This window comes from Lepus europaeus, chromosome 22 (assembly GCF_033115175.1).
Source record: "Lepus europaeus isolate LE1 chromosome 22, mLepTim1.pri, whole genome shotgun sequence".
In the NCBI taxonomy this organism is placed as follows: domain Eukaryota; kingdom Metazoa; phylum Chordata; class Mammalia; order Lagomorpha; family Leporidae; genus Lepus; species Lepus europaeus.
The window spans coordinates 25579547-25592305 of record NC_084848.1 but is presented as its reverse complement, the minus strand read 5'-3'; the positions used below and the strand labels follow the sequence as shown (position 1 = coordinate 25592305).

The 12759-nt window shown below is 48.4% G+C and overlaps 1 protein-coding gene across 8 annotated transcripts in view; it reads left to right on the top strand.

The window, feature by feature from the left end:
* Positions 1–12759, top strand: part of TTLL5 (tubulin tyrosine ligase like 5) — a 279228-nt gene that overhangs the window by 149161 nt on the left and 117308 nt on the right. For all 8 annotated transcript variants that reach the window (XM_062181756.1, XM_062181755.1, XM_062181758.1 and 5 more), the window contains one exon: positions 9228–9382. In XM_062181756.1, coding sequence (XP_062037740.1) covers positions 9228–9382 — 155 coding nt within the window. The remainder of the gene's footprint in view (positions 1–9227; positions 9383–12759) is intronic.

Sequence of the window (12759 nt, the reverse complement as noted above, 5' to 3'; positions counted from 1 at the left end):
GATAAACCTTGGTGCTGTATTTAGGAAAAAAAAGTTGGGGCTGGCATTTTGGCATAGTGGGTTAAGCCACCACCTGCAGCACCTTATGGTTGCTGGTTCAAGACCCTGGCTGCTCCACTTCTGATCCAGCTCCCTGCTAATGTGCCTGGGAAAGCAGTGGAAGGGGGTCAAGTGCTTGGGCCCCTATGCCCGTGGTGAAGACTTGGAAGAAGCCCTTGGCTACTAGCTTTGGCCTAGCTCCAGCCCTAGCCAGTACAGCCATTTGGGAAGTGACCCAGTGAATGAAAGATTCTCTCTCTCTCTCTCTCTCTTTAACTCTGTCTCTCAAATCAAATTTATTTTTTTTAAAAAAAAGTTATAAGCAAAACTGTAAGCCCCAGTCAGGCGAGGGTCTTTGCCACTCCATTTGTAGAGAATCCGTACGTGGAGCTATGTAGAATTCTGTGACCTGCCCCTAAACAATGCCAAGCACCTAAGGTCAAGCATGTACTGCAGAGGCAGGCGCTGGTTACTGCTCTGTGTGCTGGGAGAGTTGAGGCAAACGCCACGCATGATTTCTCTCATTAACCCGTGTTGCCTTTCCACACAGCTACTAGAAACCTCCCCTTCTCTAAATACCGGTTTGTTTGGATTTGTTGTTCTGGGGTGGACCTGGAAGTTGGCACGTTCATGGTAATGATGCATTGATTCATAGAGAATTGTGGCTAGAATCCAGGACTCCCTACCTTGAAGTTGAGGAGAGGACGCCCACAGAGGCACCTCCAGGAAAAAGTCTTTTGTTGGTTACTGTGAGGTTCTGGGGCTCCAAGCTCCTGTATGTCATTGCTGGCTTGGCGACTTGGGCTGGTCAGTGTAGGATCCAGTGTCTTCTCGCCCGCCCGGCCTGAAGCCTAGAATGAAGCCATTCGTTGGCCTCCTGGGGACCTTCCCCCAGACTCACCCTTTATTCTCGATTCTTTAACCATTTTCCTGCTAAAGGGTGGCATAGAAAGATAGATTAAAGGAAAGGCACATTTTCCCATATGGCCCTAGGACAGATTGAGCCTCAGATGTCCACTCTGGTCGTCCCTTCCTTTCTTTCTTTTTCTTTTCTTTTTTCTTTTAAAATTATTTACTGGAAGAGTTACAGAGTGACAGGGAGAGACAGATAGAGTAATCTTCCATCTGTTGGTTGTTGGTTCACTCCCCAGATGACCACGATAGCCGGAGTTGGGCCAGGCTAAAGCGGGGAGCTTCATCTGGGTCTCCCATGTGCAGTGAGGATTTATTGAGCCGTCTTTGAGGGTTGGCCTTCTTTTGAGCATTCAGGACTGCAGCCTGTCGAGAGCATGCGACTGTAGCCGCAGGGCCCTGGTTAGGCCCGTCCCAGACCCTCTTTGGATACCAGAAGGTATCTTGGCAGATGGTGAGTGTGGAGCCCATCCGGGCAGCACCATCCTCTTTTAATTACAGCACTGGCAGCAGCATTCCTTTTTCGCACACAGCAGTAACAAGCAGTAACACTCGGGCGGGCCAGGCCCCGGAAATTGGCCTCCTCTCCTGGGTTGCTGCTACCCCCTCTTCAATCCATCACCTGTATTTATTCCCGCTGTAATTTAAACACCTGTCTAGGTGGAATGCATGCGATGCGTCCCTGCCCCACACAGTCAGATATTTGCTCACCTGCCTGACTCGGAAGGCTGCCTCTAAAATAAACAGTGTTTTGGTACTAAAAGAAAAAATGCTCTGAGGTCACCGTGGCAGTGGACGCGAGGCGGGGAATGGGAGTGGAGCGTCTGGATAAGTGGCTCCGGGAGAGTGAGCGCAGAGGAGGAGGAGGGGGAGGACAGGATGTGAAGGAAACATCTGCCAGGCAGGCCCCAGGCCTGGGTGCAGGTAGGGTCCCGTGATGACGCTGTCTCCCGCAGGCATCGTTCACTTAGCTGACGAGCTACAGGAAGGCAGGTGTGGAGGCAGGGGTAGCAAGCAAATTGTTTTTAGGCTGAAATGTTTTTTACTTTTATTTTTTTTAATTACCACCATTTCCCTTGCAGCATCACCAGTAGTCTTGGAGTTTTGGGATTCGTCTCGCCCACTTGCGCTTCTGTGGTATATTTAATGGTTGCTCCTTTGAACACCAGGGCCTCTGAACAGCAGCAGCACCTTCAAGGCCCTGGTGGAATTATTTTCCCTTTCACCTCTGCTCCTTATTCTGCTGCCTCTTGAAAGATCCTGGTGCTTCATTGGCATAGGGGGGCCGTGGCACAACTCCTTTTTCCTATTCCCCCTTCTCCCTCTCCATCATCCCCTGTGACGAGTGTTTGTCAGGCTTCACAAAGCAAGTGAATTACCTGTGGATCTCATTAAATGCATATTTGGCGGGCTGGTGCTGGGCTGAGATGCTGTGAGCATTAGAACAGCCCCCAGTAATGCAGATGCTGTCAGTCCCCAGAGAAAAGTGGAGAGGAGCAACAGTGGCTGAAACTACAAGATGAAGAGAACTTGCATCAGGAAGACCAGGCATCAAATCCAGGCGTTGACACATAATAAGTTAACTGTGCACGTAATATACATGGAACACGCTTAGAGCAATACCTGGAGCAAACTAAGTGTTCACTAAATTTAGCCAGCATTTGTGTTAATATGATTTTGGTGCTGCTGTTACTGTAGTGGAATCTTAAAGTCATATTTGCATAAAATTGATTATGGTGGAACATTTTAAAGATCCATAGAATTATAAAATTCTTATACACATGAAGATATTGATATCCATTATCAATAGGGCGTGTTCTTTGAGTTATATTCCAATGATTACAATGGATTTTGAACTATGCCCTGACTCTCAGTCAGACCCCCCTGTGACTAAAGGTATGTACTTGGAAGTTGACCCCCTAGATTTAGTAGCATGAATTCTAGTACTTAGCCCAGAGAAGCCACCTGGCCCAACAGCTATGCCCTCTACTTTGACAGCCCATGTAACTAACAAAAATGGTGTTATCTCTTTATGTAAGCTTGCCTTCTAGAAAGCCCGCCCCCCGTTTTTAAAGATTTATTTATTCAAAAGGCAGAATTACAGAGAGGCAGGGCAGAGAGAGGTCTTCCATCCACTAGTTCACTCCCCAGATGGCCACAATGGCCAGAGCTGGGCCAATCCAAAGCCAGGAGCCAGGAGCTTCTTCCAGGTCTCCCACATGGGTGCAGGGGCCCAAGCACTTGGGCCATCTTTTACTGCTTTCCCAGGCCATAGAAGAGAGCTGGGTCAGAAGTGGAGCAGCTGGGACTCAAACCCGTGCCCATATGGGATGCTGGTACTGCAGGTGGCAGCTTACAGCTGTGCCACAGCGCTGGCCCCAGAAAGCTCTCTTGTGGTGACATGTGAATCACCATTTCTTATCAAGTGCCTGTAAGTGCTGTTTTTCACTGTTTTCATCTGATCAAAGCTGGTTTTGTCAACATTACCCGGGGAAATGTAGATGGACAGAGGAGTGGGTGCAGTCTGATGAAAGCCGTGTTTATTACCCCTTTGTCTGGTTAGGTAAGTACCTGCAGGCTGGGCCCTGACTACCTGCTTCTGGAGTTTGTTAAGTTCTGATGTGATGCTGGAAGATTGGTCCTGCCCTTGCAGCCTCCCTACGCAGGAGAAGGTAGTTTGGGGACCAGAATGATGCTTGCATCCAGATAATTTGGTAACTCGATCTGTTTGCTTGTATAAGATTTAGCCAGATCTGCTCAAAGCTCTAGAGCTGTGCTAACCAGTAAGGTATCCACTAGCTACATCAGCTTTTAGAATTTAAGTTACATAAACTTTGAAATCCCATTCCTTATTTACACCAGACAACATTTCAAGTTGCCTGGTGGTTTGTGTGTTGGGCCGAACAGATCGTAGATTGTTCCCTACATCACAGAACCTTCCACTGAACAGTGATGTTCTAGAACAGTTGTGATTGCTCAGCGATGGCTGCTTGGAGAACCGTGTAAAGGAGGGTCTGCGACCGCTGTCAGGTGAGCCCCGAATCGTTGGATTAGCAGTGTCTGTGTTGGGAAGACAGCCGGGCGAGGCTGTGGGGCAGCAGTTGTGCCGTGTGTGCTTAAGTGTCTTGTAGATAAGACCACAAGGATAAGAATAGAATGTTTCAGATAGAGGGGCAGGTAGCTCTCATTTGGTAGAGGAATCCACTGGAGAGAAAGGTGAGAATCCTTTACAGTTTTCTCATTCTTTATATAACCTCTCCTTTTCGCTGTTTCTCAAATTTAATAATGAAGCTTTGCTTTTGTGTAGAAGGAAAACGCAATGGCTGCAATTCTTAGCTTATTTATGAAACAGAGAATGAATGTTACGTGAATAAACAAAACCCATCAGTAGTTCAAAATTATTTTCTAGTTCATGCCATTCTTTCCTTCACCTGCTAAGAAACAAAACTGTTACAGCTTTTCTTTATCTCACTTCTCTGGTATTCTCTGATGAAGGGTAACAAGTAGAAAATAGAATATAAGGGAAAGAAGGAAAAGCTAGTATAGTTTCCATCAATCCCTACATAATAGCTATTTCAGAATTTGAGGTTTGGGGGCTGGTGGTGTAGTACAGAAGGGTCCGCTGTTGCTTGGGATGCTGGCGTCATGTATCTAAATGCCCACTAGTCCTGGCTGCTCCCCTTCTGATCCAGTTTCCTGCTAATGCACCTGGGAAGACAGTGGCTGATGGACCAAATGCTTGGGCCCCTGCCACCATGTGGGAGACCCAGATGAACCTATGGCTTCTGGCTTCGGCCTGGCCAGATCTCTCCTTTGTGGAGAGTTAATGAGCAGATGGAAGATCTCGCTGTTGCTTTCTCTGTCTCTCCCCCTCCCTCCTTCCATCCACCCCCCTTTCTTTGTCACTCTTGACTTGCAAATAAATAAATCATTTTAAAAAAGATAAGATTTTGAGGTCTGAATCTGATGCCGTTTTCAAAAACTCTGATATTTAGGGATAACTTGAGTTGTTTCCTTTCTGGTCTCCGAACTCAAAAATAGGTTTTAAAACAACCATAGCAGTTCTGCAACTGTTGTGTGATCTTGAGCAAATTACTTAGCATAAGCTCCCTGAGCCTTAGTTTTTCTTTCTGTGAAGTGGGACTTCAGCAGTGTCTACCTTTGTGATTTGTGGGTGAGGAGTAAGTAAATGACATTACTACTGTGCCTCAAACATTAAGCCATGGGGTTTATGGGAAGTGCACCGCCTGCACTTGAGGTCAAGTACTCTTTGCTGTGATCTTAGCCCTGGTGCTCCATAGGTAGGACTTTGGGTTAGTTGATTACATTCTCTGGACTTCATTTTATTTTTTTAAGTTTTTGTTTTTTTTTTTTTTTTTTTTTGAGAGGTAAGAGTTACAGACAGTGAGAGGGATAGAGAGAGAGAAAGGCCTTCCATCTGTTGGTTCACTCCCCAGATGGCCACAACAGCTGCACTGATCTGAAGCCAGGAGCCAGAAGCTTCTTCCGGGTCTCCCACGTGGATGCAGGGACCCAAGGACTTGGGCCATCTTCTACTGCTTTCCCAGGCCATTGCAGAGAGCTGAATTGGAAGAGGGGCAGCCGGGACTAGAACCGGCGCCCGTATGGGATGCTGGTGCTGCAGGTGGAGGATTAACCTGCCGCACCATTGTGCCAGCCCCATGGACTTCAGTTTAGATACGGATTTAGCAGTAGAGCCTATTTCAGAGGGATTGCTCAGGGTCAAATGCAGGAATGCACAACCAGGTAATGCCAGGCTGTGTGTTGCATGGTGCGCAGTGAGTGTTGAGATGTGTCAGCTGTATAAATGACAATGTTGACCCCAGGAGCAGCCTTGCCAAAAGATAGAAGATTTGCCACATCTGGTATCTCCTCCTCTTCCTATTCACTGGTCTCCAAACTATACCATTTATACTAAAATGGTAAAGTGTGCATATCTTGTTTATTTTATTTCTGTTCTGTAAATTATTATTAAGCCTCCTTAAATGTTTGGCGCAACTGACTGAGGCTGTAATTGGAGAATCTGTTAGTTATCATAAAGACCTTTCTCTTGGGCAGTTTGTCTACAAGCTCATGACCACGTCTGATTGTAAAAGACCTGCTGTTTACAGCTGGAGGTGGGGGCAGGAAGGAGGAGGGGTCGGGGTGGGGCAGGAGTGGGCTCAGCCCCACAGGGAGCCTGTCTCATTGTCTGGGCCATGAGCCCTGTGGTCTCTAGGGCATAGGACAAAGGACAAGCCCTTACAAGAGACTGGAGACCAGAGAACAGCCACTACCAAAACTCGCTGCGCAGTCTCTCGTGTCTTCAGTCAGCACATGCAGGGGCGAGGCTCAGGAACGGCCGCCGTGCCTGTCTCGGAGGCTTCTCCCGCAGCCTGGTCCACTCCCTGTCTCGGAGGCTTCTCCCACAGCCTGGTCCACTCCCTGTCTCGGAGGCTTCTCCCACAGCCTGGTCCACTCCCTGTCTCGGAGGCTTCTCCCACAGCCTGGTCCACTCCCTGTCTCGGAGGCTTCTCCCACAGCCTGGTCCACTCCCTGTCTCGGAGGCTTCTCCCACAGCCTGGTCCACTCCCGAGGGTGCAGCCAGTGCCCCACGCCCAGCCCACGCAGACACCAGAGGCGGCTCCTGACTGGTAACAGCTCTTTCCAGGAACAGTGTTTGGAGTTCTCTGGTGTGAAGACATGGTCCGGGCTGTTCGCACTTACTGAATTCTGTAACTAGGAATGAAATACTATAGTGCTGCTAAAAATGACTTTTCTTGGCCAGCGCCGCAGCTCAATAGGCTAATCCTCCACCTCGCGGTGATGGCACACCGGGTTCTAGTCCCGGTCGGGGCACCGGAGTCTGTCCCGGTTGCCCCTCTTCCAGGCCAGCTCTCTGCTGTGGCCAGGGAGTGCAGTGGAGGATGGCCCAAGTGCTTGGGCCCTGCACCCCATGGGAGACCAGGGTAAGCACCTGGCTCCTGCCTTCAGATCAGCGCGATGCGCCGGCCACAGCACACCGGCAGCAGTGGCCATTGGAGGGTGAACCAACGGCGAAGGAAGACCTTTCTCTCTGTCTCTCTCACTGTCCACTCTGCCTGTCCAAAAAAAAAAAAGACTTTTCTTTTTTTCAGGATTTTCAGATTTTTTTTTTTTTTTTTTTTTTTGATCTAGAATTCTTTGATTTGTAACTGTCAGAATTCCCAGGTGCCCGGGACACACTAGAGGCTCACACCATTCCTCTGCTCCCAAGCTTGAAACCCCGTGTTCGCCCTCAAGTCTTCTCGGCCTCCTCAGGGCATCCGCCTGGGAACTGCTTCTCCCCGCTGGCCGTGGCCTTTCTTCCCTGATGCCACCGGCACTCCCAGGCTACACGCACGTCACCTCACATCTGTCATTGTCATGGCAACTTTAACACATGTGTTTGAGCCTACATGAGTAATGCAGGCTGCGTGCTCAATATAGGCAGCTTGGAGAAGAAAACGAGCCGCCATTCAGAAATACATGCTGTTCGTGTCCAGGATTCGCATGGCCGGTCTCCAGGAGTGTGTTTCCGTGCATGTGTGTGTGTGCATTTAAGGAAATCTGGGTCTGCAGTGCCTGTAGTGTTGTGTTGAGACTTTTGATATCGTGATTTTTTTTAATTGAAGACAACAACACATTCCTATATCATTAAGTATTTATAACAAAAAGTTGATCCAAATATTCTCTCATGGGTAGAATAATGCTCATCTAGCAGTGTTGTTAGCTGTTAGATCATCTCCCTTTCCAGTATTAGAAATATGCTTGCTTTTTAATATCTGTTCACAGGATAGGGTATTAAGTAAGCACATAGACTTCGGAGCCCAGCAGATGGTGGTTCAAATCCAAGTCCTGCCGTTTGTTGGTGAGCTTCAGTGGACTCCTCAAATTCAGTCACCTTCTTGTCTCATGAACCTCATGATCGTACTTAGTGACAGACCTGGCCACGTCGAATGAGATGTGTGTAGAGTGCTGTTTACACAGAGCAGGGCACCTGCTAGGCTCTGACAGTCATTGACAGGCATTACAATAGTCACCACCATTAATCAAAGGCAATAGCTTTTCCACATAGTTTCTAGAAACTAGATTGTAGCATCAAAGTATACAAATGTAATTTATTTTAGTAATATATTGCCAAATTAATTTCTAGGAAGGTTCTACCAATCTGCCGTCACACCTATGGTATAATTACTTATCGAATCTCACCACTTACCATTGCTGGATAGTATCTTTTTTATGGTTATATATTGCTGTGACACATAAAAGTAGTATCATCTAACTTGTGTTTATTTGTGATCTGCTCTACTTTCTTATTTACATTTACCAATTGAAATAACAAGTTGTTAATGTTTAATTGACATTTTGCGGTACAATTAAATGTAATTGGTCTTTTCTGTATATTATTGAAGTCAGTGCATATTTTTCTATTGACAGTGTTTAAGATTTTTCTATTGACTGTCTTTTGTTTTTAACATTGATTTTTTTATTTGAAAGGCATAGTGAGAGTGACCAGAGAGGGGGATGGGAGAGAGAGAGCGAGACAGCAAGCATACGCAAGCACTTCCATCTTCTGGTTCACTCCCTGAGTGACTGCAAATGCCAGGTCTGGGCCAGGTTGAAGTCAGGAGTCAGAAACTCCATCCTGGTCTCCTCCGTTGGTGGCAGACCCAAGTTCTTGAGCCATTTTCTGCTGCCTTCACAGGCACAGAAACAAGATCTAGACTGGAGGTGGAATCGCCAGGACTTGAACCAGTACTCTGACATGGAACGTTGACGTCACAAGCAGCAGCTTAGCCTGCCGTGCCTCTGTCTTTTTTTCTGAATCAATGAGTTCTTTATGTGTGATGATAAAGATTAATTATAACTGAAATTTATTGAGCATCTGGAACTTTCGGTTGAGGAAACAGGACCAGAAAGGCTAGGTGTTTGCCTTGTGTTTTGGAATGTTGCCTGGCAAAGTGCGGATTTGATGTGCATCCTTGTTTGTGTTGCCCATGGTTTTCGCGGCACTGGCACAGTCCAGTGCCTTGGTACGGTAGGAGCAGAGTGAATTCTTGCTGACTTGGCACTGGCCCATCGCCTGTGCTCTGTGTGCACGGCAGCCGACTCTCCCGGGTGCCCTCGTCACAGCCCCTGCTTCAGTTCGGATGAGTCAGCATCTCCTGGACTTGCCTTGATTGTTCCCACATGTTTTTAATGCTACTTTTCTAAAGCTCTGTAAAATCAGGTTGTTTCCCTTCCTCCATTTCTAGGTGACAAACCTGAATTTGGCAAGCGGCGTCATGAACAGAAGTAGTACTTCAACTCCCCCAACCCTCAGACCCATCATCAGTCCTGGGGGGCCAACGTGGCCCATACAGCCAGACCCTCACGCTCCCGAGAACCACTCCAGCCCTCCCGGAAGCAGGTATGTGTGGGGCCCTGGAGCTCATGTCTGGCTACGCGGGGAGGGCATGCGTCCCCAGCAAGCCCTCCCCACCTTGAGTTCTGTACGGAGACACCAGCATGGCACATACCCTTTCCACACCTAAGTCCCCTGGTCCTCGTTTTACTTTGTAAGACAGTTGTCAGGAAAATCAGATGAAAAGGAAATTTCTGATGCAGTTAGGAAAATCACTTCTGAGTAAAAGAACGAGCACTTATACTCTAAATCATTGTCTGTAATCTTTCTTTCTGATCAACAATCTCATGTACTGACTTGACATCTTACCCTTGTCTGCTAGCTCTTTTTTATACCTTGTCCTATATTGGACTCTGTTTTTGAAGGACATACTTAATTTTTATGTTTCCATCTAGTATTTTTTTTTTTTTTTTTTTGACAGGCAGAGTGGATAGTGAGAGAGAGAGACAGAGAGAAAGGTCTTCCTTTTCCATTGGTTCACCCTCCAATGGCCACCGCGGCCGGCGCATCTCGCTGATCCGAAGCCAGGAGCCAGTTGCTTCACCTGGTCTCCCATGCGGGTGCAGGGCCCAAGGACTTGGGCCATCCTCCACTGCCTTCCCGGGCCATAGCAGAGAGCTGGCCTGGAAGAGGGGTAACCGGGATAGAATCCAGCGCCCCAACCGGGACTAGAACCTGGTGTGCTGGCGCCGCAAGGCGGAGGATTAGCCTGTTAAGCCATGGCGCCGGCCTAGTATATGTTTTTAAAATCAGACCTCCCCAAGCAATGTTTGTTTGGGAATATTTCCTGTATGTAATTGAGAGATATGGCAGAGGGTAAACTCCAAATAGGTTCTGGCCATAAAGGAAGCAACTTGTGAACTGAAAAGAAACTACTGTACAGAGTTCTGGTCTCCATATTTTAAGTGCCCCTGTATAAAAAAAAGTAAGAGATGGAGTCCCAGCACATCTTCAAGGGGCGTCAAGTATGCATTAAATCACACCAGCGCCTGAGTGCCACAAGCTCTGGAGAGCGACCTGACCACCCCAGTGATGTCTTCGGACCAGCTGAGATAAGTTGCCTCTGCCACATACCCTGCTTTGCCCTGAGCTTGGTGGAGACATGGAGGCTTTGGGCATGGAGGAAATATCTAATTGTTGTTAAGTAAGGGTTATTCCTCCAGGATCTCATTTGCGAATCGGGAACTCTGCCTGGGCTGCAACAGAAATGTAAGCACGTTACGTCGTGTGCCGGTCCCCGTCCTTCATCCCCATGCATCACTGTGGGCAGGGTGGGAAGGAACATCTCAATGGGGGACGAAGAGACGCTCAGGAGAGGGAATCAAGGCAAGACAGCCTCCGCAGGAGCAGCCTGTTGGGTGATTTATAATCTGCAGAGTAACCGCGTTCCTAAAACACAGTCGTAAAAAAGAAACTCTGTTTATACCACAGAGCTTGATTTTCCATGTAAAATGTTTCCAAATATTCCATTTTCATTTTCAAATCAGAGCCTTGTTTCTATGGAAAACATTTTCACTGCAATCTTGGCTATATTATCTTGTATGACAAGGCTACAGGCATTTTCCGTACTGTAAACAAAATGTCAGAACTACGCATTCTGGGGAAGAAGAGTATTAGCGCTTTGTATACTTGTAGATGGAATGAGAAAAAAACCCAGACTTTTAATGAAGTTACGAATGGCCAGGCTCGGAGCTTTCTCTTGGTGGCACCTGTTAGTACGGAGACCGAAGGTGGCAGATCTGTCAGGGTCGGAGCCAGACAGGTTGACACTGAGCGGCTTCTCCCGGCCAGGCTGTGCCCTTGGTGCTGTGCTGCCGTGGCACAGTTCAGGGCTCGCTCCAGGGCCTTTGCAGTCAAAAGCCACCTCCCTGACATTGCCTGTCCTTTCCCTTTTTGCAGTAGTGGTCCTCCCAGCAGCCCCCTCTCCGCTGCCTCCCAAGCACAAGGCCCACTTCTTCAGAGTGGCCTTGGGAAATCTTCCTTTGCCCCCAAATAACCTCTGGTTGCCGAAACAGCTTGGAGGCTCTGCTTGGGGATTCCAGGTCCACGTGGAATTCCCAGAGGGATGCGCATGAAGGCAGCACTAAGAGGTCCTTCCAGACCTGGCTGTGATGTGGGTCACAGCCAGACCTGCAGCGGGCACTGACTTCCATTTCTACCTGCTAAGTCACTGGTTTGTGGGTATTTATTTAGTCTCTTGGTGTTCCTCCTTTAGCAGCAGGAGTGACTAAGCTGGATGGGTATGGGATTCGTAGCTGAGAGATGTGAGTTTTGTAGCTGGCTTTGACACTAAGTGACTGAGCTATGCATTTAAGCTTCGTCTTGAGCAAGCAGACTTGCATATAAACTGGCCTGTTGAGAGCCTTGAGATTGCTTCGAAAGCACTTTGACCTCTCTGGAAGTGGGTGCTAAGTACACACCAAGGTGCTCTGCTAGTTTTCCTGCGGTGGATTCCAGTGCTGAGAAGCGCTGCCAGTTCACGGAGCTGTAAGAAGAGGTAAAGAGAATCCTGCGCCTGGCTGTGCTTTCGTCCTCGCATGCCGGGGAACTCAGGGACTTGGGAGCCACAGGAATGAAAACTGGTGACTCACGAGAATTCTGCAAATAGTGTTATTTTTCATTTCCCCGTTGTGTTGCTATTGTTCTCGATTTTATGGATCACACAAGTTCTCACCAGACAACCTTGTTCTTCCCCCCTGGCTGTTTTGAAACCACCCCAAATGTAGCCTCAGGGCTGTCGTCTCCCATTGGGTCAGTGTGAGCTCAGCCCAGCTCCTCAAATCCCTTGGTTCCTTTGGTCTGTCTGGAGTCCCCATCCAGGCTTTGTTGTGGGAGAGGAAGGCAAAGAGCCCACGACTTGCCCAGACAGTCTGAGGCCTGGCCATGTAGCTTGCAGTTCCCTAGACACTTTGGAGTTGGACTTGGCCAGCCATTCCTCTGTTGTTACTTTTCAGAGGTAATAAGTGAGATTAATTGCAGGCCATTCTCCAGAAGAGAAAGCGGTCGGGGCCAAGTACAGTCACATGTCTAGAAGCCTGAGGTGTGTCTCCGAGCGAGGAGGACTTAGAATTATACAACGGGGACTCCAGCGTGCAGGTACTGCCCGTGGGCCACCTTCCTCCCTGCGCTGATGTTTTACTCCATAGAGGCTGATACCCGGGTGTTGCAGCTTCTCCTTAGCCAGCGAGAAAGGTTAGCTGTTTCAGGCTGTCTCTTCCGTTGTCCCCTTTCTGAGCCCCCGGGGTCATTAGGAGCTCAAAGTGGATGGGCAGAGGCATCCCCCGGCGGCTGCCAGCCCGCTGTGGAGACGGGCCTCCTGGGAGGAGAACGTTCTGGGTGAGGAGCACTTCGTGGCCTCGCACTGCGTTTGTCTTGTGAGACCT